Source organism: Brassica napus, chromosome A9 (assembly GCF_020379485.1).
Source record: "Brassica napus cultivar Da-Ae chromosome A9, Da-Ae, whole genome shotgun sequence".
NCBI classification, from domain to species: Eukaryota; Viridiplantae; Streptophyta; class Magnoliopsida; order Brassicales; family Brassicaceae; genus Brassica; species Brassica napus.
The window spans coordinates 4,249,471-4,272,921 of NC_063442.1; the positions used below are offsets into that span (position 1 = coordinate 4,249,471).

A 23,451-nucleotide genomic window follows, 5' to 3' on the forward strand; every position below is an offset into this window, starting at 1 on the left:
AAATCAATTAATCATATCTAAAAACAGCTCAGACCGGTCGTTAAGATGCTGGTTTGAATACGGTTTACGAATCTCAAGGGGAAGAGAAGAAAATGGCTTTTATATATGTTCTTTTTTAGATCCGTTTTTTCTCTCTTTCAATGGCTTCTTCTCGCTGTGAGCTACTTGTGATCTGTGTCTTGTCTCTCTTCTTTGTTCTTGCTCACTCCAAGACGTTGAAGCGTGATGGTAAGTCTGCTGTTTCCACCTTCTGGTTTTGTCTTTTATTGGATCATTGCTTGGCTTTTCTCTCTCTCTTTAGATGTGTGAACAATGAATAGATCTGATATCTCAACCGAGTTTAAATCTGCGTTGATCCTCTCCTGCACAGTGAAAGCTTTGAATGAAATCAAAGCCTCTTTGGGATGGAGAGTGGTGTATTCATGGGTTGGTGATGATCCTTGTGGAGATGGAGACCTTCCTCCTTGGTCTGGTGTCACCTGTTCCACACAAGGAGACTATAGGGTTGTCACAGAACTGTAAGTTTCACTTTCTTCTTCTGTATCATCAACCTGATTTGCTTGAATGAATTATATAACTTAAATCTGTCTGATTTTACAGAGAAGTTTATGCAGTTTCTATTGTTGGACCTTTCCCCATTGCAGTAACAAACCTTTTGGACTTGACTAGACTGTAAGTTGCTTCCTACCACTTTTTCTTATGTGTGTCCAATGTTGAAAAAAATCGATAGACGTTAATTAGCCGATTTATAGGACATTATTGATTAGGAATGCGCCTAAACCGATTTTTAGAACACTGTGTGATTAGGTAGATTTATGTAACAACTATTTTAATATCTATATTTGCAAACGAGATAGGAGGGGCTTGAGATTTACTTAGAGCTTTTGTGTTTTGAGAAGGTTATATTGAAAATGGTTTTTGGTTTTTTATTTTATTTGGCAGCGATCTACATAACAACAAGCTGACTGGTCCAATCCCTCCACAGATTGGGAGACTAAAACGGCTCAAAGTACTGTATGTTCCTTGTGCTCTTACAGTGATATAGATGTTGTTGATCTGCCTTTTTCATTTTCACTTTTGTTTATTGTTCTGAGACTTGAATGTGAGAGAAGTGTTTTGTGTCACTAATCATTTACTTTGTTGTAACCATTAGGAACCTGAGGTGGAATAAACTACAAGATGTGATTCCCCCTGAGATTGGGGAGCTGAAGAGGCTAACACATTTGTAAGCACCTCTTGTTTAGCTTCTTGATGAGTGTTCACTTTAGTAACCATGCTTTCTTTTTTAAGGTACTTGAGCTTCAATAGCTTCAAAGGAGAGATTCCAAAAGAACTAGCTGCTCTTCCTGAGCTTCGGTATCTATATCTTCAAGAAAACCGTCTCATTGGTAGAATACCTGCTGAGCTAGGGACACTTCAGAACCTCCGCCACCTGTAAACACTCACTTCACATCTTCTACTAACAGTTTCTACTGAGACTTGGTTTCATTTTGTGTCTTCATTCTTATTCTCAGAGACGTTGGTAACAATCACTTGGTGGGAACTATAAGGGAGCTTATTCGTTTTGATGGTAGCTTCCCATCTCTTCGCAACCTGTAAGCAATCTTCTCTTCACTTCTCTTTTCAATTTGATGATACACTAAAAAATCTCTGGTCCTTTTAGATACTTGAATAATAACTATTTGAGTGGAGGCATCCCTGCTCAGCTATCTAAACTTACGAGCTTAGAGATTGTGTAAGCACTCTACACTACACATTAACCGTATTGGGACAACACTAATCTATGTTTACTTCATCTTGTAGGTACCTGTCTTACAACAAGTTCATTGGAAACATTCCTTTTGCCATTTCTCATATTCCTAAGTTGACATTCCTGTAAGTTTGTGTGTTATATACTACAATCCAAACAAAACATGCATTCTCATGGGGATCATTGTCTGAAACCAGGTATCTTGATCACAACCAGTTTACTGGGAGGATCCCGGACGCATTCTACAAGCATCCATTCCTCAAAGAAATGTGAGTTCTCATCAGCAAAGCTTCTACTTATAGTTAGAACAGTGAAACTTGAAGTGTAATAATTGAACAGTGTCTGATGTTTCTATTTGTTTCAGGTACATTGAAGGCAACATGTTCAAACAAGGTGCAAACCCAATTGGCACACACATAGTTCTAGAAGTTTCTGATTCCGATTTTGTCGTGTGATAGAAGATTCTAGGAGAATCTAGAGAGAACAAAGTCTCTGAACTACCTAGATATGGTTCCACTTTAGCCTACTTTATTACACTTTTTTGTATGGTTTTGATTCTTTGAAAATTGGAAGGAAGTAATAGACTACAAGTTATTGTATAGTTATACACATTCTGCTAAACTTTATTGAACTTATATTTATATCTTTTTATCTCTGGAAGTCTTTTTCCATACTCAAAAACAGTTTGTTTTTGTACAATCATGATACTGAGAAACTTGCAAGAAGTATATATAGATGAATGAATACTCTCTTCTCATGATACTTGAGGGCATCTCTGTATTTACCTTTGTTGTCTGTTCAGACTGTTGTGTGTAGATCTCTGCAGCCGTTTTGTTGTAGAGATCCATGTTCATCGTCTGAAGCAGAATGAACTACAACAATGAGCTCAAGATCAGTTAAAGCTGTTACTACCTATGCGATTCTTAAAGAGTCAGTGTACATGTTGGAGCAATTCTTATTTTTAAGTTGTGGTCACAAAAGTAAACAACAAGAAAAAGTGACCAAAATGTTTTATTCAATAGATAAAAAGACACTAATATACTAAATATATAAATAATAATAAAAAAATAAAAAAAATAGAATTTTTTTTCAAAAAAACAATGACCTTCTCGCAGTAGATTCTTGACAGCGAACCTTAACGCTGCTCATGAGTTTATCTGTTCCTCTCTTTTCTTTTCTAACATTCAAACTCTCTTTCCCTTCACATCAGTATTAAAATTTCCAAATAAGAAGAGAGAGTGGTCCTTGCCATGGCCATGGCCACCACAAAGACCAGTTGCCACTCTTACCAATGGAGAAACAAACTCCGTGTAAGAGAGAAGCTTCGGTGGACCTTAATAAATCTGTGTTTATAAACTAATGAAACCAATAAACACTACGTAAACATATAACAACTTAACTCGATTCTTCCAACAAAAGATACAAAAAGTGAGTGTTTCAGTTCACTATGAATCTTTGTGTAGCCAATCTATTCCTGCGTTACAACATTGTGGTTTGTTATACTTCAGGCAAGACCGTTTCTAGTCTTGAGACCAAACAGATTCTTCAGCAGATCCGCAGAGTTTGGAGGAATCTTGACTCGTCTTGGAGCCATGAAGTTAACAATCTTCTCATGAACATTATACCTGTTTCGTTTTAACACAGCAATGCATTCAGACAAAAATGTAAACTCAAAATTGTGCTAATGAATCCAATACAGAGAGATTAAAATGCTTTTTTTCCTTTACCTGATCTTTCTGCTCTTAGATGCACGACGATCCACAATCTTCCTCTTCTTTGTCTGAAACTTCTTCATCGCGTAGAAAGCAGCCTCTGCGAATGTCAAATACTGAGATTTTCAGACAACCAAAGACTCATCAAACCAATAAACAACGGTTCTTGTGATGACTATACCTGATGAAGCTGGATCAATGGTCTCAAAGAACTCCTTCAGCAACTGCTGATAGAACTCAGCATCTTCCACAAGTTCAGGGTCTCCTTCAAGTTGTTTTTCCTGAATACATGTCAGAGAATAAGTATAGAAGAAGATAATCATAAAGACTTATGATCTGGATAGAGAAAACTGTGACAACTACCTCTTGATTTGGTTCCATGGCCTCCTCAGGCACCTGTATAGAGAGGCTGATGTATTTATTGACCATTAATGGATTTATTATTTAGAAGGCAAAAACTTACAGTTCCAAAGACAGCAACAGTAGATCTTGATTGTTGCATTTGTTTAATCATTCTACTTGGATCCCTCATGTAAGAAGCAACCTGTTCACTAACGTTCTGGTTAAAGGCATGGAGCTTTCCTTTTATAGCAGCTGCACCAGTTGTGACTTGTGTTCTTCTCTGCCATTTGTCCACTGCCTTGTTTCTGAACACACACATTCTACAACATAACAAAAAAGACCGGTTTTGTGTTAAACAATGAAACATAAAACGTGTAATAAAGACAATCATGTCTTTTACCTATTTTGCATGTCAGATATTCGGTTCCATTCATCGGTATCTTCTGCATCTGATGTATTGGATTCTGAACGAGGTAAAGTAGCTTTACCATCTGCTTGTTGATCAACCGAAGGGTTCTTCTCAAACAAAGCCTGAGTAAAAAAAAGAGACAGAGAGACAAACACACTCAGAGATGCCAAGCGTATACAGTTACTGAAGAAGAATGAATAGTCTATCTAAGCATACATACCCCTTGCAACTCCAAGAGAGAATCTAACGTCTTCTTAGATGAAGCAATTAGCTCAGCGTATGCTGTTGAGACCTTCTCATCTTCCGAACAGAAAGACAATTTAACATGCTCCTGGAAAAATCATTTCATTATGTCATGATGACACAATCAAAGATGAAACAGAAGAACGAGGAGAAGAGAAAGCTTACCTGTGGCAATCTGTTTGAAGTACTAAATGGTTTTTGAAGTAAGAATCTGATCTCCAGAGTTTTGTCCCAAAGAGCCTTTTACATAGAGCACAAAAGAGAATCATCACAAACAGAGATAAACATATTACATGAATTAGTAGAGCAATGTCATACCTTCTGGTTCTTCACAGCTTGACCTTTAGCAAGGTCCTCGTTCTTATCACGCTTCAGGCTCTTCAATATATCCCTAAACCCCCCCACAAGAAGAAGCATATTAATAAATAAACCTACTTGCTACTTCTAATATGATACTAAACACTTAGGCTTCAATAAGACTAAACACTTATAGGCTTCAATAAGAATTATCTACCGTTTCTACTCACTCTCTAGATAACAATACACAGGAACACTTACTGTTCTTGAGAACGAAGCTCCTGGTACTCTTTTTCAAGCTCTTCCATTGCCGCGTCTTTATTGTCATCATCTCCTTCATCACCACTCTCTTTATCATTACCATCATCATCTTCCTCGCTATCTTCTCCTTCGTCACTCCCTCCCTCATTCATGCCATGATCTTCACTATCATCTATTCCATCAGATAAGTCATCATCTTCGCTCTCTCTTTCCACCTATAATAGCATCCTCAAACCAAATAAATTCAATTACACAGCCATCTAAATGGACTTTAACCAGACAAAAAGCAACAACTACAACAACAACAACAACAAAAGTACCTCTTGCTCTTGGTCGCTTATCTCTTCTGAATCACTTTCATAAAGTCTTGCTCTTTTGGAACTCTTTGACCCTCCACCCATTTTAAACACTCCTCCTAATGCTACAAATAAACGAAAAAAAAAAACTAAGTCAAAAGTGAATGAGCAGAATCTATTTACACAGACGCAAAAGACTAAACATAAGCTTAGAATAAGAAACGTGACGAATACGGAAACAAGACAGTGAACAACCCCAAGAAAACTAACCTTAAATCGTCGACTTCAAAGCTGTCCACGAGCAGAGGAAGAAGAAGAAGAAGTTATGAGAAGCCCTAGTGAATTTACTTAACCCGACGAACCGGTCGGTTCATTAAAATGCCGGTTTTCGAATTTAATTTACGGTTTGATAGGACTCGACTCGACTCGACTCGACTCGACCATCGAACCGGTCGGTCTGACCTGAAATTCAAAACATTTAAATCACAGTCAGGGACCATGCTTACTAATTTCCCTGCTTAATTGTTTATTAATTTTCTTTTGAGCAAACATTATTTACTTATCTCTTACTAAGCTCTTGAGCCTTTTTTTTTTCTTTTAACTCACGTTTTCTAGATTCTACTCTGAAGCTTTTTAACCTATATAAAGAGTATAATTCACCTTTTCATGTTCTCTCCATCAGAGGAAATTTAGATAAAAAATACTGATTGTTATATTACAGGGAGTTTGCTTTTATTCTAGTAAAGAAATTAGTGATTGAGACCACCCACCTGCCTTTTTAGTGTAAACTGGATCATTAGCATAATATGTCACTGTATTATTAAGATTCTCAATTCAAAGAAAACAAAACAAAACAAAACAAAACAAAACTTCTCTTGCTTTGTCTGTTTCAAGAAAACTGTAACTACTTTTATCTTTGTAATGAAATATTGTGTGCTTTAAACTAATGTATACTCGAAAACAAAGACACTTCTTCTTAATGTGAATCTGGTCAACATCTTCATTAATTTAAGCGAGTAATAAAATCATTGTTTAAAGATATTATGATATACATATTATGTCGGCAATGAAATTCTACTATAGGATTAACCAAATGTAAATTCCAATATTGGCACTGATAGTTTCTGGTATGTGACTTTACATTGATGCCAAAATAATTAAAAGAGAAAAAAATGTAACGACTAAAATAAACTCTTTGGTCCTTTGATGCATATCTTAGTGTTCTCTGATTCACATATTTGGATCTTGATCGAGTACTCATCATCTCCACCGATCTTTTGTTCCTCCTCGTTTTTGACACAGCTTTGGTAAAAAAAGAAGTTGACTATTGTGTCAAGAACCAAGAAGAGAGCGTACAAGTAAGCTATCAACGTTCCTTCAATAGCTATCGAGGTGACATCTCTATCTCCTTTGTAAAATGATCTCATTACTCTGTACCGAAACAAGGCTTCCACTCCAGCTAAGCCGAGGTTAGTAGGCAGAGCAAGAGCCAATGCTGTTGATGTTCTTCCCCGAAGCAGAAGACACGCCTTGAGAAGTGTTGTGTATCCTCCTGAGGACGAGGAAGGCGATGAAACCAAGGCTAAGTTGGAGATGACAAATGCGTTTGCGAGGATGATTGAGTAGATAATGGCTGAGGATAAGGAGAAGAGAGTGTAGAAGTTTCTTGAAGAGAAGCCAAAGGAGTCTAGGATGGTGGATGCTAAGAAGAACAGAGCAAAAGCAGAGGCGTTTGCTGAGAGGATGAAGAAAGAGTTACAAATGTAAGTTCTGAGAAGACGAAAGTAGTAAATGGAGTCATGATTGTTTGATAGGAGTTTGATGATGTAAGCTTTGGAGAAGAGGAGGAAAGTGAGGGAGAAAGGGAGAGTGAGTAAAGAGGAAGAGAGGGTTTGTGAGAGTTTAAGGCTTAAGATGTTGAAGAATTCAAGAGAAGAAGAGAAGCCAGCACCGCGGAGGAGAGTGTTTAGCTTCATGTGGATGGAGGAAGAGGAAGAGGAGAAGAAGGGCTGGGAGAGGAGGAGAGCGGTTGAGAAAGGGAGAGCAACGGCGGCTGCGGTGGTGGCACGGTGGTAGTGTTGTAGGAATGTGTGGACTGATCTTCTCATGATCTTGCTTGGATCTTCCATTGTCTTCTTCATTCTAAGTTTGTTATTTTTCTGTTGAAGAAGTGTGTTTCTTAAATGATCCACCAATTCTTGAAAGAGGTTTCTCAAATGTCCTCACTATATATAATGCTTTACATATACATTTTATATGTAATGCTTTACATATACATTTTATAATACTTTTTGCTAAATTAATTGTGGGTTGGGTGTTAGAGAAGGGAATAGATAGGCCAACCGATTTTGCCTGATTATGAGGATTTGTTTAGGCAAATTAAAATAAAATAAATCTCTCTTTTTCTTGTGAAAAGAAAAATATTAAAAGAGCAATGGTTTTTGCATGGGAGTGATCTTTCTTGTGAGTAGAATACAATGATAAATAACGTTTCCTTGTTAGTTTTAAGTAATGTTATTAGAAGAATGTAATCTAATTATTTTTGGGGGGTTTGGTTTTGATACATGTTCCTTGAAAGGGATTTGGTTTGTGATATGCTTAGGCTGTAACTGGATTTGGATGCTTACAATACACTCCATTGGATAAATACATATGTGTGTGTTGAATATATATTAAAGTGTGGGAGAGTGAGTCTACGTATTAGAAATCAATTGAAAGCTTAATGATTATAGGTTTGAGGAAACTGGAAGTCTTAGCTTTCAAGAAACTGAATCATGATAAGAACTTAAAAGAGTAAAGTAAAATTTTAAATAACTAAATTTAAAATTGAAAAAGATGGTGGTCGTTTTATGCTTTTCTCATAATGTAAACGGCTTAGAATGATTTTTGAGTGAGAAATTTCCGAACTTTTAGAATTTGTCTTAAGGCGACTTAATCATCATATGCATGTTACCAAACCTATTAAGTATGTTAACAAATAGACAAGCCTATATCATTTTATCTATTATTACGAAGATTAATGACAACTAACTTGCTTTTGAACATATGTACTAACAATTGTGTTCTTGTAACAAAATGCAATAATATGAAGTATTGTCTTATTTTTTTTTTTTTTTTTTTTTTTTTTTTTTTTTTTAATCCCACTTTATTCAAATTAAAAAGGATTGGGTTACAAGGTAAAGACAATATTTACAGGCAATTAAAGCTAACCAAGAACTCTCTAGAAAAAAGTAAACCAAGTGGCCAAAACTGAGTCTTCTCCCTGAGCGATCGTTTGAGCCCGAGCTAATGTCTTATTAATTAAGCTAATAGTTTTGTTTTAGAATAATCAATTAAATAGAATTTTCTTATAAGTGAGAAGTTATCAAACTTTGTCCAACCTCTATCATGTATTTGGTGTGCAGTCTTATTGACTTGGACTTGGTGGTTAGGGAGTTCTCCATTTGCTTGTCTCAAATTTATTATTTTCTTGGTATATAATTTTATATTCTGTAGTTTCTTATTATGATATTATGGGGAATATCCACTATTAGTATTTTTTAATCAATGGCAAATAGTAATGATTTAAGCGTGATCCATCATTATTAAGTTTCATTAGAAAACAATAACTAAACGGAAAAAAAAACTGATGCCAAAAAAAAACGAAAAAAATCTCTTGGAATATTGCAAAATTATTTCTTTCATATCTATATATAGTTTAAGTATATATTAAATGTTACAGTTATTTCTCTCAGTTACTTTAAATATGGTAAAATTAAACAGAAAGTTGTATGGTGTTGGTGTTGATGGGTTCAGTACAATTGAACATGCATTTAACAACATTACAAAATTATGGTTTGGTTAATAACCAATATGAACCCATTACCCATGCATCTTTTTTTTTTTTTGTTATTTTGTCAACACATGCATCTTTCTTACACTACCGAGAACTAGAATGGACAATATGCTACTACTGATCTAGAGTCAACGTATCTCACAGGCACACCGCACACCTTTGCTATTTATTTGTTCGATTTATTCACAACATTTTGAACTGGAATTATATCCTTGAGTTTCAGCTTTTGTTTTAATAACAAGAACTATATTTCGATCCACGCAACCGTGCGGATTTTTGTTCTCATTTATTTTTATATAAATATTTTGTTTTCAATTCTAAATTGGTATATATTATAATATTTATGTGTCTATCAATTTTTAAAACATAATAAATTTACAGTATATTTTTTTCATTGAATAGATTGTTTCAAACTTTCACATGTATTTGTAATTTCTTCTATATATATATATATTTTCAGATTATTATTTTATTATTAAAATCATAACTATATATATAAATATTAGTAAAATATTTTTTTATTTTCATATTCAAAGATATTGTAACATTTCACAAATTCAGAATTTTTTTTAAAATTAAACTTTTTACTTCGTAGATTTATATTATCGAGTAAATAATTAAACATTTAGTTTTTGTTTAATTTTTAAAATAAACTATATAGTTTAAAATTTGTTTTCATTAGTTTAAAGATAGTAAAGATTAATCATTGTTAGATAATATAATTTTTGTTATTTAAATTTTTTTTTATAATTTTAAAAGTTAACATCGATAAATATTTAAATATTTAACATATGGAGATATAGTATTACAATATTAAATTATATATATTTAATTTATATTATCTATAAATCCAATTGATCATCTATTGTTTAAATCCAATTATTGAGAGCCCAATAAAAAATTTTGGTAGACCCAAAATTTAAATGATAAGATTAGAGATTAAATATAACATGACTTTCTAGGAATATGTCCATTAAGTCTATTTTTTTAAATAAAATCATACATAAATCAAGGTTGTGACTTTTGTTTTAATATATAAGATATTCAAGGTTTATATTTTATAGTACTTTAAATCGAATTCACAACCCAACTAATTAGACATTTATTGTGAGATTAGATATATTTATTATATTTAGAATCTGTTAAGATATGTATTTCATATTGTTTATACATCGCCATCATCATTATAATTAGTAGAACAAATAACTCGTCAATCATTGTGTAAGTGTGATTTTGAATAGTGTTGTTGTACAACAATCCAAAATATTTTGACATCTAATCTACCTAATCAATTATACATTTGTGTATATATATCATCACATGTCGGTTTTTCTTTAACTCAAAATTGTGTGAAATACATATTAAGATCATAGGAAAATATAACCATAACTACAACAATCTTTCCCTTTTCCAAGAGATCGTTCGTTCTTTGTTTCATTGGTTGACATAGAGTAGTTTTTGGTTTTGGACCTAAAATATACTTATCGTATCAAAGAATTTATAATCGAATCGTCATAGGGACTATTAAACAAAGTTAACATATAGTTTAACTCGAGTTGTGTATTTTTAATTAGTCCTTGTAAACACGAGTACTTAATTAGTTATATAACTCGAATGATAACAAATGTAAAAGAGAAAATCATGTGCAACTAGACGGCTGGATTATTTACTTGTGATCTTTAAAGCTGTGGCAAAGAAATAAAACTATATACATAGATATGGCTCATTGTATGATTACGTCTTAGAGTTTATCCAAATTTAAGTTGACTTAGAAATATACTATAAGACAAATATTTCGTAGTTCAATATAGCTAATAGCTATAGTTGAAATAATTTTTTTTTTTTTTTTTTGAACTTGCTATAGTTGAAATAATTATTGAACTATAAGAGACGAACAAACACTACTTTACGAAAAGAAATACTGCATGGTTGGCACATTATATATTTATATATATATAAAAACGTACTCCACTTCTGCAACTATTTTATGCCTAGACATGGGACAGTTGGACAAATCCTTAGACGGGAAGATGATTCTCTTCAAATGTGTATATTAGGCAAACGATTCTTTAGCATCATACTCTTACTATCTTGGGCTTAAGTTTGGGTCAACCCCGTAACCCAACACCCTTACCATCAGTATGGGCTCATACGAATATACGATATCCATATTAGTTCAGTTGACTGCTATCTAAATTTATATTTAGCGTTGTGACGTAATGAGTAAAACATATAACTAATTATTTAGAAAAGTAATCATACTTGTACATAGTTAAATACCATAGTGGAGTTATCACGAATTTAGTTTAATCTTTGTGACACAAACATGGCGAATGTATTGTTAGCCTTTTCGGTATCAGAGCAATAACTCATGTTTTTCAAAGTGTGTACCAATTCCAATATACCTTTTCAGCTCTCCAGCGTCCACCATGAAATGTGAAACATAATATTCTCTCTGCAAACATATAAACTACTATTTTTGCTCAACTAAAGTTTACATAGTGTTTAGGCTGTAACTGGTAATTAGTAAAAAGAATAGTTGGGATGAAAAGATAATTATTAATAAAATTTGATAGAAATGAAATTTATATTTTATTATTTCACCACTTTTCAACCTCAAACGATTATTTAAATAAAATATTATCTTTCATTCAATGATATAAAATAATATGAAATAAAATAGTTTGTCATATAACTAATGAATATTACTAACAATATAAAAGAAATAAATACTTGTAAAGATTTTATTCCATAAGAGTATAACCCAGTTTCACCATGTATAAACCGATAAGAATATAACAGAAAAGAGCTAAACATAGCTTTCACTAATTTAAAACAAAAAGGTATGCAGTTGAACACTCTGAAAATTTTCAAAGTTATCAATTTGAAAGACAAGAGTTTGAATATTTTGTTTTAGGTTTAGCTTCTTTTTTTAACTGCTGCCTACCAATTTGATTGTAATAGTAAACTCAAAACGACTTATCCACACACACACACAATCACAAAAAAATGCTTTTGACTTAAAACTTCTTTAAATAAACAAGAAAATAATTACATAATACATACTTCAACGCACGTTATACTACCACTTACGTGCGTCCAACGAAACAAAAAAAAGAAAACATTACAAATTTTAAATAAATTATTCAACTTCATGCTAATCCTCACATTGTCTCTCCTCCTCCACCATCTCCACCACCACCGTCAACGCCCTCTCCGGAAACAATGGAGGAAGAACGTTACCGTCATCTCCTCCTCCTCCTCATTGTTTCCCTCTTCTTCATCAAAACCCATTCCTCCTTCACTCCTTCCGACAACTACCTCATCAACTGCGGCTCCTCCGCCGAGACAAAACTCCCGGACGGTCGGACTTTCAAATCCGACCAACAGTCTGTCTCCTTCCTCCAAACCGAAGAAGACATCAAAACCTCCGTCGACACCATCCCCGCCTCCTCCGACACCCTCCCTTTATACCTAACCGCCCGCATCTTCCCCGGAAAAGCAACTTACTCCTTCTACATCTCCCGCCCCGGCCGCCACTGGATCCGCCTCCACTTCTACCCTCTCCCTCACCCTCTCTACAACCTCACCGACTCCGTCTTCTCCGTCACCACCGACACAACCGTTCTCTTACACGACTTCTCGGCCACAAGTTCCTCCTCAGTCGTTTTCAAAGAGTATCTCGTCTACGCATCCGAGAAGCTCTCTTTGTATTTCAAACACCACAAAGGCTCCATAGCTTTCATCAACGCCGTGGAGATAGTCTCCGTCCCCGACGAGCTTGTCCCTGACTCTGCTTCCTCTGTTCCGCAATCTCCTGACTTCAAGGGCCTAAGCAGCTTCTCTCTCCAAGTCTCTCACCGTTTAAACATTGGAGGAGACCAAGTCTCCTCCAAGATCGATCCTCTCTCTCGCACATGGCTCTCTGACAAGCCCTACAACTCTTTCCCCCAAGGCACTCGAAACGTCACCGTCGATCCCAAGACCATAACTTACCCTGAAGGGGGAGCCACGGAGCTCATCGCTCCTAATCCGGTTTACGCATCGGCCTCAGAGATGGCCGATGCGCAAACCAGTGAGCCTAATTTTAATCTCTCGTGGAGCGCGAACGTTGACTCTGGTCATGATTATTTCATCAGGCTCCACTTTTGTGACGTTGTGAGCAAGTCTCTTAACGAACTTGTCTTCAATGTTTTCATCAACAAGTTCATCGCGATCTCTGGACTCGATCTTTCGACCAAGACCAACGCTCTAGGGACGGCTTATTACGCGGACTTCGTGCTCAACGCGTCCGCTATCACCAACGGGTCCATCCTGGTTCAGGTCGGTCCGACGCCTAACCTACAATCAGGTAAACAAAACACAGTTCACTGAAACATTGGTCTTGGCCCGCTAAATTATACTCTTTCTGTTCCTTAATATTACATATTCTAGGAAAAAAATTTGTTTTAAAAATATCCATTTTTTACATTTCCAAGACATGTTTTATTAACTAATTGTAAATTTTAAAAAAACTTAATTGCACTTATTGAATTGTTATTGGTTTAAAATTATGAAACAAAGATAAACACAAAAAAAATATGCAAATTTAATGTGTTTTATTAAAATGTGTGAAAAATCTAGAATATGTAACATTAAAAAACAAAGGGAGTAATAGTTTTTAGTAAATGTTTATAGTCTCTAAAATCTCAGATCCGGCCTTGCAGGTAAACCCAATGCGATTCTCAACGGTTTAGAGATCATGAAGCTGAACAACGCGGCCGGGAGTCTAGACGGGCTTTTCGGGGTCGATGGGAAGTACAGAGGACCGAGTATTGGGATGTCCTCTAAGAAGCTAGCCATTGCGGGTATCGGGTTCGTCATGGGTCTAACCGCTTTCTTCGGGGTTGTTGTGCTGCTTGTTAGATGGCAGAGACGTCCCAAAGACTGGCAAAAACAGAACAGTTTCTCCTCGTGGTTGCTTCCTTTGCACGCAGGACACTCGAGTTTCATGTCAAGCAAGGGCGGGTCAACAACATCGAGGAAAATGAGTATCTTCGGGTCGAAGAAAAGCAAGAGTAATGGCTTCTCTAGCTTCTTCTCAAACCAAGGGTTAGGTCGTTACTTCCCCTTCACGGAACTGCAGACCGCGACGCAGAACTTCGATGAGAAGTCTGTGATCGGTGTTGGAGGATTCGGGAAAGTGTATATCGGAGAGATAGACGGTGGGACGCAAGTGGCTATTAAAAGAGGGAACCAGAGTTCAGAGCAAGGGATCAACGAGTTTCAGACAGAGATTCAGATGCTGTCCAAACTCAGACACAGACACTTGGTCTCTCTTATAGGGTTCTGTGATGAAAACAAAGAGATGATTCTTGTCTATGAGTACATGTCAAACGGTCCTCTACGTGATCATTTATACGGCTCTAAAGAAAACGACCCTAACCCTATACCTACCTTGTCGTGGAAGCAACGTCTAGAGATTTGCATCGGCTCAGCGCGTGGACTCCACTATCTCCACACGGGTGCAGCGCAGGGGATCATCCACCGTGACGTCAAAACCACGAACATTCTCTTGGACGAGAACCTTGTCGCTAAAGTCTCAGACTTTGGACTTTCCAAAGATGCCCCTATGGAACAAGGGCATGTAAGTACAGCTGTGAAGGGTAGTTTCGGGTATTTAGATCCTGAGTACTTCAGAAGACAGCAACTCACTGACAAGTCAGATGTTTACTCGTTCGGTGTGGTGTTGTTCGAGGTTCTATGTGCTAGGCCGGTTATAAACCCACAGTTACCTAGAGAGCAAGTTAACCTAGCAGAGTATGCTATGAACTTGCATAGAAAAGGCAAGTTGGAGACAATCATTGACCCTAAGATTGTCGGAACGATTAGTAAGGGTTCCTTGAGGAAGTTTGTGGAGGCTGCAGAGAAGTGTTTGGCTGAGTATGGTGTTGATAGGCCTGGAATGGGAGATGTGTTGTGGAATCTTGAATATGCTTTGCAGCTTCAAGAAGCTTCAGCTCAAGTTGATTTGTCTGAAGATAAGAGTACAATGAATATTCAGGTGGAATTTTCCGGCGAGGCGATGCAATCTCCGCCGCATCCTTTGCTGTGACATCCCCGGTTTTTAAGTGTGATTTCTTTGTTTGTTTGTTTAGTTTGGCTTTCATAAAGATGTAGGATTCAAGAAAGCCTTTGGTTTGATTGTTTTTTTTTCTTTCTTAATTGCAGTTTCAGTTTATTTATTTCCTTTGATTTTAAGGAAATGATACTTTTTAAAATTTGTGATTTTTCTTTAAAAGACATGGGGTTGTCTTGTAGATTATGTTGTGTATAATTTTATTTCATCTTTTTAATAAGTTTCTTTGTACTGTGTGTTTGTGAGTTTTGACAATATTCTGCGTTGTGTTTTAGCATATATCTGATCATGATATGCAAGTGATAGGACCATACAATAAGTGCACTGTTGCTACTTGCTAGTCTCTCTTGTGAAGCATTGTATAATTTGATGTATGATCAGTGCATATGACTGGATAATCTCTTTGGGAAGCATTGTTTTGCTATATGATTACACAAACTCTAGAGAATAAATACATTTTGCATCAATAATTCTGATTTTAGGTACGAGCAATTTTTCATTATCTTGTTCATTCAAAACCGAGAATCCTAACCGGTGTCTTGCTACGAATAAATTTGATGTATATATTTTTATGTCTCATTGGTCAACTTGTGCGAACCAGATTCGCCTGTCAATCGTGAATACAAATTATATTAGCTCGTCGGTTACTTACTATAAAAGTTTTTTTGTTTGTTTTTATAAAAGTCTAGCCTACTTATAAATTACCTTTATCATTATGACAACTAAATTATTTGTTTCCTCAACCACTGATTAGATTACTATTTTTTTACATTATCACTATGGGTATGAATGGTGACCAGGGAACGGCGAGGAATAATGCATTCCCTAACGTTCCTGAAAAAAATCACCATTCACAAGGAATAATAATTCCCTCTCATTCCCTTTCATTCCTTTTTTTATAGAGAATTAAAGAATAAAAGTATTCCTTGTTAAAAGTGATAAGGAACGACCATTCCTTTTCATTCCTGCTATTTTATTCCCGAACATTCCTTTTTAATCTGTTCCTCTTGTTTCCCGAATGGTCACCAGTCAAACCCTATGATTCACGAATATCACATTCATTAATAAAATCCGCAACAGGTGAAACACTGATATGCTTGCATAAGAACAAGAAAACATGTACGTTTATAATTAGTTCTGCCTTCAAAAACCATTTTAACGTATTGAATAAAATAACGAAAGTCTTTTATATTCCTAAGTTTCCTCTGCGGATATTGTCAACATTTTTTTATGGTGTGGATACAACCTAATTTTGTTATGTTTTTAAGTATCTCAAATCCTTTATCAAACCTATAAGCTCTCATAAACTTTCGGAAAGTCTAGAAGGATACGGTACCATATTGTTTGCAAAATCCAACTCACACACCATTTGTAGAATCGTCTCTTTTCAAAACTTACTGAAACACAATGTTTAAATCATCTACATCTAGCATGATAGAAATGTCATAATATGAATGTTTTAATCATCTACATATAGCATGACAGAAGTTTGTCATACTTCAAATATGAATGTCTAACTCATATATATCTAGCATGATAGAAGTGACATATACTTCAAATATGATGTCAAAATCATCTACATTTAGCATGATCGGAGTGTCACATATACTTCAAATATGAATGTGTTTCATCCAATTTATCCTTTGATAAAATCATTTGTCTGAACTATATATTCCAGATTTAGAAAAAGAGAAAAAAAAATACTAAATAAAAATTTATGGATTTTTATTTATTTTTGAAAAAACAAGCGGAAACGGGAAACCATCCTAATGTTTGGCATTTAGTTTGGTCACAGATATTTATTTTTTTCCTCCCAAAATTTTCTCTATATAATAATTGATTTTGATATGGAGATGCATCTTATCTGCAATATCCACCATCAAAAATATCTTTTAAGATATTTCTCAGAAAGTGACGTGGCCTTTTCTCTATCTCTACCAAACTATCCACACCACCTTTTTCTCTGCACTTTTCCCTGCCACGTCATCTCATTCGCCTAAAAAATATCTTCCCAGTCCCCACCATTAGCTCAACGCGCACTCTCCGAGTAGCTTCCAATCTCCACCGTCCATCTTAACATCTCTTTCAACGTCTCATTACTTTTCACCACTGACAAAAAAAGAAGTCTTTCTCACTCTTCTTGTCGGAAACTCCACTCTCTATCTCTCTCTCCTCAACTCATCGCCGGCGTTGCTACGGATTCTTGATTTGAATACTTACCCGGAGAAAAGCTTTAGTCTTTTGACGTTTCCATGGCTAAACGATTAGGTTTGGGGATGAAAAGAGTAACCTTTGTCTTGTCGTGACATTAAGTGACTTTGAAGAGACAAATTAGGCGGCTTTTGTAGGGACACGGTACCGGAACCCTTGTTCTGTTTTTGGCAATGGAAGTATCATAGCACTGTCTATTGTCTGGTTTATTTTTGTGATTTTTGTATTAACTTTTTTTTTGTTAGGGAAAATTAGTTTTTGTGATTAGTTATTTTAGTGGTGGGTTTATCAGTAATCTGATGATGGATTTGAACGGTGAGTGTAAGGGAGGAGATGGGTTTATTGACAGAAGCAGAGTTAGGATTTTGCTTTGTGACAATGATTCCAAGAGCTTGGGAGATGTTTTCACCCTCCTTTCACAGTGTTCTTATCAAGGTATGCTTTACAACTGATGGTTTTTACTTTGTTATCTGCCATCAAGTTGGGATTACCACTGTAGATTGCAGATCATGGAGCTCTATAGATTTGAGTTTTTTGTTAATAGTCAAGGATTAGATTTGGTGTATACTTTAGTTCTGAATTGGATTGTTGAATTATTTGATAACTTTTTCTTTTTTTTTTCTTACAATCTGCGGCTTTATGTTCCATTTGGGGTTCTTGTTGTCTTAACCAGTTGGTTTCCTTGATCAGATGTTTTAGAGCAGACATTTTAAGTGACCTCTTTTGTTGATTTTAGTAGTTTTATATGCATATTTAGTGTCTATTGCCTTTTTTATATACTTTTTGTACAAATGAATATTGTGGATGGATGTTTTTTTGGGAACGCAGTGACATCAGTGAAGTCAGCAAGGCAGGTGATAGATGCACTAAACGCAGAGGGACCTGATATAGATATAATACTTGCGGAAATTGATCTCCCAATGGCGAAGGGTATGAAGATGCTTAGGTACATCACACGTGACAAAGATCTTCGGAGAATCCCTGTCATAAGTAAGCTTTGTACTTTATCTGCTTAAATTTCGTTTTGGCAGCATGATCATTTGCTTAAATTCTATCGAATCTTATTATAATATGCTAAGTGATGTCGAGGCAAGACGAGGTACCTGTTGTGGTGAAGTGCTTGAAGCTAGGTGCTGCTGACTACCTTGTCAAGCCTCTTCGCACCAACGAGCTTCTCAACTTGTGGACACACATGTGGAGAAGAAGACGCATGGTTTGTTTTTTGCTCCATACTTTAAGTTAAAGGACTTTATGGGGATTTGATTGTGTGTTTGTTTTTGCAGCTAGGACTTGCTGAGAAGAATATGTTCAGCTATGATTTTGATCTTGTGGGATCTGATCCAAGTGATCCAAACACAAACAGTACCAACCTCTTCTCTGATGACACTGATGATAGAAGCATTAGGTCCACCAACCCGCTGAGAGGAGGTTTAAGCCATCAGGAAAAAGAGGTGAGAAAAGTATTATGAAAGTCTTACAAGTCCTCTAAAAATAGCAAAGAGCTAATTTCTCATGCTTTTGCTGTTAGTGTCCTGCTGCTACTGGTTCTGTTGATGGCACAGCCACTTCAGCTCCTCCTCCATTAAATCATTTTCCTGGGTCTCATCATGAGCCTAATCCAGGTTATTGCTTCGCCTTGATGCAGAACTTTCTAATAGCTTTGTTGCTGTGAATGCTAATATAGTTACCGTTTCTGCAGAGAAATTTTCTTCAGTGCCAAAGAAGAGTAGATTGAAGATTGGAGAGTCCTCAGCTTTCTTCACATATGTCAAGTCTACTGTCCTGGCTACCAACTGTCAAGATCCTCCCCATGTCAATGGAAACGGCTCACTTCATCTTCACCCAGGTGTGGTTGCGGAGAAGCTTCAAGTAGTAGCCAGTGAGATGATCAACACCACCAAACAAACACGCAGAAGTAGAGAGACTGAGAAAAACTTACAGAATGGCGGCGCCACGGAACTTCATGGTAGGAGTTACCAAGAAAGGAATCAGGTTGCTGTGAACAGAAGTAAGGATTCATCTCAAGTTGCCTATCCTTACTATATGCAAGGGGTCATGAACCAAGTTATGATGCAATCAGCAGCCATGATGCCTCAGTATAGTCATCATCAACATCCTCATTACCCACCTAATCATCTCAATGGAATGACAGGAGTTCCTTATTACCACCACCATCCCATGAACACACCCTTACAGCACAATCAAATGTCACAGAATGGTCAGATGGCTATGGTTCACCATCATCCGTCATCTAACGAGGTGAGAGCGAGTAAACTTGACAGAAGAGAGGAAGCTTTGCTTAAATTTAGACGTAAAAGGAACCAAAGGTGTTTTGATAAGAAGATTAGGTATGTGAATAGGAAGAAGCTCGCTGAGAGGAGGCCGCGTGTTAAGGGTCAGTTTGTTAGGAAAATGAACGGGGTGAATGTTGACTTAAATGGGCAGCCTGACTATGATGACGAGGAAGAGGAGGAGGATGAAGAGGAAGAGGAGAATAGGGACTCATCTCCTCAGGATGATGCTCAGGGAACTTGAGAAACATTGAGAACTGAAACCTTATGTGGGTGTGGTTTAGTAAGTTGATAAACATAAGATGTGTTTGATCATGTTCACTCACATTCAGGAAGATGTGTAAACCTTTCTCTCCTTCCAGCAGCATTTCCATGAATCTTGTTTTTTACTTTGTATCCTCTTCCTTTTTAACATGTATAATAATTACTCCATGGAAAGGTAAAAGAGACTTATGTTCCATAACTTAAAGCTTCTAAGTTATCCAAAATTGAACCAAAATAAAAACTTTGATAAACTGAATACCGAACCAAACTTTATTCAGGTAAATTCGGTAAGATTTATGTTCGAAAACACGAACTATCCGAACCAAACTGCCCAAACTAACCGAATCCAGACACAAGATTGCAAATTCAGACAAAGAAACCATGTGTATATGAAGAATATAAGTCTGAAGTTACAAGTAATGTGAAACTAAAAACAGAATCAGCTAATATATTTCTACTGAACAGCAGTTATATGGAGCTATCAAGTACTGTTTACTAATGTATAACAAGCTTTCTAGCAACTAAACGGATCCCAGCTCTTTGCTGATAATCATATGGCTCCAGAGACAAGAAAGCATCAAGGACAGTTCCTGGATTCACCAAAGACTCAAGCTCCTCAGCGCTTGGGTTGCTTGAGATGAGTTTATGAGTAGTAGCAGCTCCAGGCAGCTCCCTCTGGTGTATCTCAGCTGCATAACAGTCCATTTCTCCATTTAACCCTATCGGTATACTGCAACAAACAATACAAGAACAAATAAGCAAACATAAAAACCAGCAAAAGGGAGATATAAGCATACAGTACTTACTGTATCCTTGCGGTAGGAGAGTTGAGAAACCCTTTCACCGGAATGATCACCGGGTTCCAGTCAGAACCACTGCCTGAATCAACAGATATCGTCTTTGCAGCACTGTCACACTCTTGCAATACGTTGCAGAGACTTGGACACAGATCAATCACAAAGTTCAGCTTCCTCCTCCCAGCGTTATCCATAAATTTGCCGCTGATTCCAAACCTTACTTTCAGGTCAGAACAACGGAGCTGAAGAGGTTTGTTGTCTCCAAGGACAAGCTGAGGCTTCGTTATTTGACTCCCGTGATAAAGAGGGACCTGAACAGCTTTGATGCTTGGACTAGATATCTCTCCAGGCTCCAAGAATCCTTCCTGGTCAGAGGTAATAATAGCCTTAGATGGCTGGTTTCGTTCTTCTTCCATGGGAACATCTGGTTGAAGAGTCTCGGAGGCTATCTCGTTGCTTAAAGTGCTCATATCAAAGGGATTGGTTTGAGATCCTGCTGGTGAGACGAATGAGAGAATAGGTATGGCTGTGGTGCTCTCCGCTGTCTGCTCACCAACCGGAGATGTTCTTGTATTCCTACGTCTTCTTGAACTTGTTTCTGGCGTAGTAGTAGTAACCGAGTTCTCTATAAGTTCATCTGGTAGACTTGACTCCTATTGAAAGAAACATAGCAAGTTTTCTGAATTAGCTATCAAGATAAACTATCTTGAGGAGATAAAGAGAGCGTACCAGGAATAAAACAGTGGCACAATACTTGAGAACCTCGAAATTCATTCTCACATCATCCAGACTCCTAAAGAGATACAAAGCATTAGAACTAAACAACGGTAATGCAAAAAAAAAAAAAACAAAGCCTGCGTATTTATATTACCTATGCGTTTGATTCCCAATCCCAAAGTATGTAGCCAGTGTCGCCATCTGTCCAAACAAAGCTCACATAGAAACATAATAAGCATCCATCATATCTAATTCAAGAGATAATCTCTCTCTCTAGTATCATTGTTGTTACCTTCATATCACCAGCTCTCCTCCCAAACTTTTGAGTAAGCAACACCAAGGAGTCAATGGTGCCCTTTGGCTCTGGTGGATCTCTTCCAATCTCTGCAAAAGCTTCTCTTATCCTTGGTATATCAAACCTCAATATGTTGTGACCTGCCCATACCCTTCCTACATAAGACCAAACCACTAAAACATCAACACAAAAAAAGAACAGAACTTTGTGGACTCAGAAAACAGAGACAATTAAAAAAAAACAGAGCAAACAGAGACAAAATAACATAATGGACAGTATCATCTCCTTTACATAAACCCCAAAAGAACAAAACTTTCGTATCAATTAGCAATTCAACAACATAGAGAAGATATAAAGACAAATGTTTCAAACCATTCAAACATCAACACAACTAAACATAAAGAACAAAACAGAGACAACAATAGCTCAAAACTTTGACAGTATCAATCTCCTTTTGCGGACTCATAAACCCAAAAAGAACAAAACTTTCATGTCAATTAGCAATTCAACAACACAGAGGAGTAAGAAAGACGAAAGCTTTAGACAAAACAGAGACAGTATCATCTCCTTTTGTGAACTCAGAAACCCAAAAAGAACAAAACTTTCATGTCAAGCAACAACTCAACAACACAGAGGAGAAAGAAAGAAAGAAAGAAAGTTTCAAACCATGGAGAATCTCGTAGACGTCGTCAGCGATCTCTGCAAAGGTGGGTTGCGACTTAACGTCCTCTCGTTTGATACCGTTGCAACTCACGGAGCGATCAGTGATGCGGTTGAGATTCGCGGGTCGGACGAGCTGCGTGTAGCTCCGAAGCTCGACTAGCTTCTTGGGGCAGACGAGGATGGAACCGAACTCGAGAATCTCGTGCTTTTGGCCAGCTCGAAAGGGGATTGTCGTCTCTAAGTCGAAGAAGGCGATCTCTGAGCGGTCTTCGGACGGAACCATTGGTAACGGGTCGGGTTGAAATGAGAGGAAGGTGTGGAAAGTATCGATCTTTTTTGGATTTGGGTTTGGGATTTATATACAAGAGGAGACTTAGGAAGGTGGGTTTAGTTATTTTCTTCGACCAAGTCTGTAGGTAAAGGTCACTCGTGTGATATGGGTTTGCTTTCTTGGTCGGTGTCCTGTAAAACAAACCAAGGTTTTTGTGTTAAATAAAGGTTTTTTTTTTTGAAACTAAAGTTTTAGGAAAAATATTCAAAGTTGTAAGTTCAAAGAATCTGGAAGAAGAACATTTAAAATAGGGAAATTTGCCAATATGGAACTAAATCTCTAAAGTATTGTCCCCTTAGAACTAAATTAACTTTTCACACATTTGGACAGTGACTACCCTTTTTGTATATAAAAATTCATAAGATTTTTTTTACAAAGGAAAAAAATATGGAAAAATAGTTAACTTAATATAGATAAGCATGTACATGTGAGAAAAATATTTTTGACATCAAAAGATGTTTACATAATAATTTGAAAAATTGGCTAAATGTGTTAGTTAACCATATCTGCCATCTACGGCGGTTTAGAATACGTAATCTGAAAGAAACACAATGTTCTAAGGCATGTAGGCTGCATATTATAACGGAAACGTATACAACTAGTAAGGCAGAATATGAAG

At 36.5% G+C, this 23,451-nt stretch overlaps 6 protein-coding genes across 7 annotated transcripts; 3 read left to right on the forward strand and 3 right to left on the reverse strand.

Annotated features, from left to right (window-relative positions):
• The first annotated feature begins 39 nt into the window (after nt 1-39).
• Nucleotides 40-2,403, forward strand: LOC106366077 (probable leucine-rich repeat receptor-like protein kinase At1g35710). Its single transcript, XM_013805640.3, has 11 exons — nt 40-228; nt 371-518; nt 601-672; nt 943-1,014; nt 1,154-1,225; nt 1,291-1,434; nt 1,515-1,595; nt 1,664-1,735; nt 1,804-1,875; nt 1,948-2,019; nt 2,115-2,403. Exons 1-11 carry the CDS (start codon nt 141-143, stop codon nt 2,203-2,205), a joined length of 984 nt encoding a protein of 327 aa, XP_013661094.2. The 5' UTR covers nt 40-140; the 3' UTR covers nt 2,206-2,403.
• Nucleotides 2,404-3,110: 707 nt separating this feature from the next.
• On the reverse strand, nt 3,111-5,685 carry LOC106366076 (putative uncharacterized protein DDB_G0270496). Its single transcript, XM_013805638.3, has 12 exons — nt 5,581-5,685; nt 5,335-5,435; nt 5,015-5,229; nt 4,775-4,847; nt 4,622-4,696; nt 4,434-4,544; nt 4,205-4,335; nt 3,926-4,124; nt 3,826-3,858; nt 3,644-3,743; nt 3,478-3,562; nt 3,111-3,375 (listed from the first exon to the last, which is right to left on the reverse strand). Exons 2-12 carry the CDS (start codon nt 5,413-5,415, stop codon nt 3,255-3,257), a joined length of 1,224 nt encoding a protein of 407 aa, XP_013661092.1. The 5' UTR covers nt 5,416-5,435; nt 5,581-5,685; the 3' UTR covers nt 3,111-3,254.
• A 628-nt stretch (nt 5,686-6,313) lies between these two features.
• On the reverse strand, nt 6,314-7,530 carry BNAA09G05670D. Its single transcript, XM_013803731.3, has one exon. It carries the CDS (start codon nt 7,449-7,451, stop codon nt 6,492-6,494), a length of 960 nt encoding a protein of 319 aa, XP_013659185.1. The 5' UTR covers nt 7,452-7,530; the 3' UTR covers nt 6,314-6,491.
• A 3,657-nt stretch (nt 7,531-11,187) lies between these two features.
• On the forward strand, nt 11,188-15,494 carry LOC106379877 (probable receptor-like protein kinase At5g61350). The gene is made up of 2 exons (XM_013819729.3): nt 11,188-13,496; nt 13,852-15,494. The coding sequence occupies exons 1-2, from the start codon at nt 12,371-12,373 to the stop codon at nt 15,237-15,239; spliced, it is 2,514 nt and encodes an 837-aa protein (XP_013675183.2). The 5' UTR covers nt 11,188-12,370; the 3' UTR covers nt 15,240-15,494.
• A 1,890-nt stretch (nt 15,495-17,384) lies between these two features.
• On the forward strand, nt 17,385-20,228 carry LOC125577741 (two-component response regulator-like APRR1). Of its 2 annotated transcripts, none has more exons than XM_048739458.1 (6): nt 17,385-17,909; nt 18,303-18,464; nt 18,554-18,687; nt 18,758-18,925; nt 19,003-19,096; nt 19,189-20,228. In XM_048739458.1, exons 1-6 carry the CDS (start codon nt 17,774-17,776, stop codon nt 20,007-20,009), a joined length of 1,515 nt encoding a protein of 504 aa, XP_048595415.1. In that variant the 5' UTR covers nt 17,385-17,773; the 3' UTR covers nt 20,010-20,228. The 2 variants fall into 2 exon arrangements, with proteins under 2 accessions (XP_048595415.1, XP_048595414.1); XM_048739457.1 differs by having other exon boundaries at nt 17,388-17,909; nt 19,174-20,228.
• A 166-nt stretch (nt 20,229-20,394) lies between these two features.
• On the reverse strand, nt 20,395-22,915 carry LOC125577742 (protein NEN2-like). The gene is made up of 6 exons (XM_048739459.1): nt 22,505-22,915; nt 21,836-21,993; nt 21,698-21,744; nt 21,556-21,619; nt 20,836-21,479; nt 20,395-20,759 (listed from the first exon to the last, which is right to left on the reverse strand). Exons 1-6 carry the CDS (start codon nt 22,782-22,784, stop codon nt 20,525-20,527), a joined length of 1,428 nt encoding a protein of 475 aa, XP_048595416.1. The 5' UTR covers nt 22,785-22,915; the 3' UTR covers nt 20,395-20,524.
• Nucleotides 22,916-23,451: the final 536 nt, after the last annotated feature.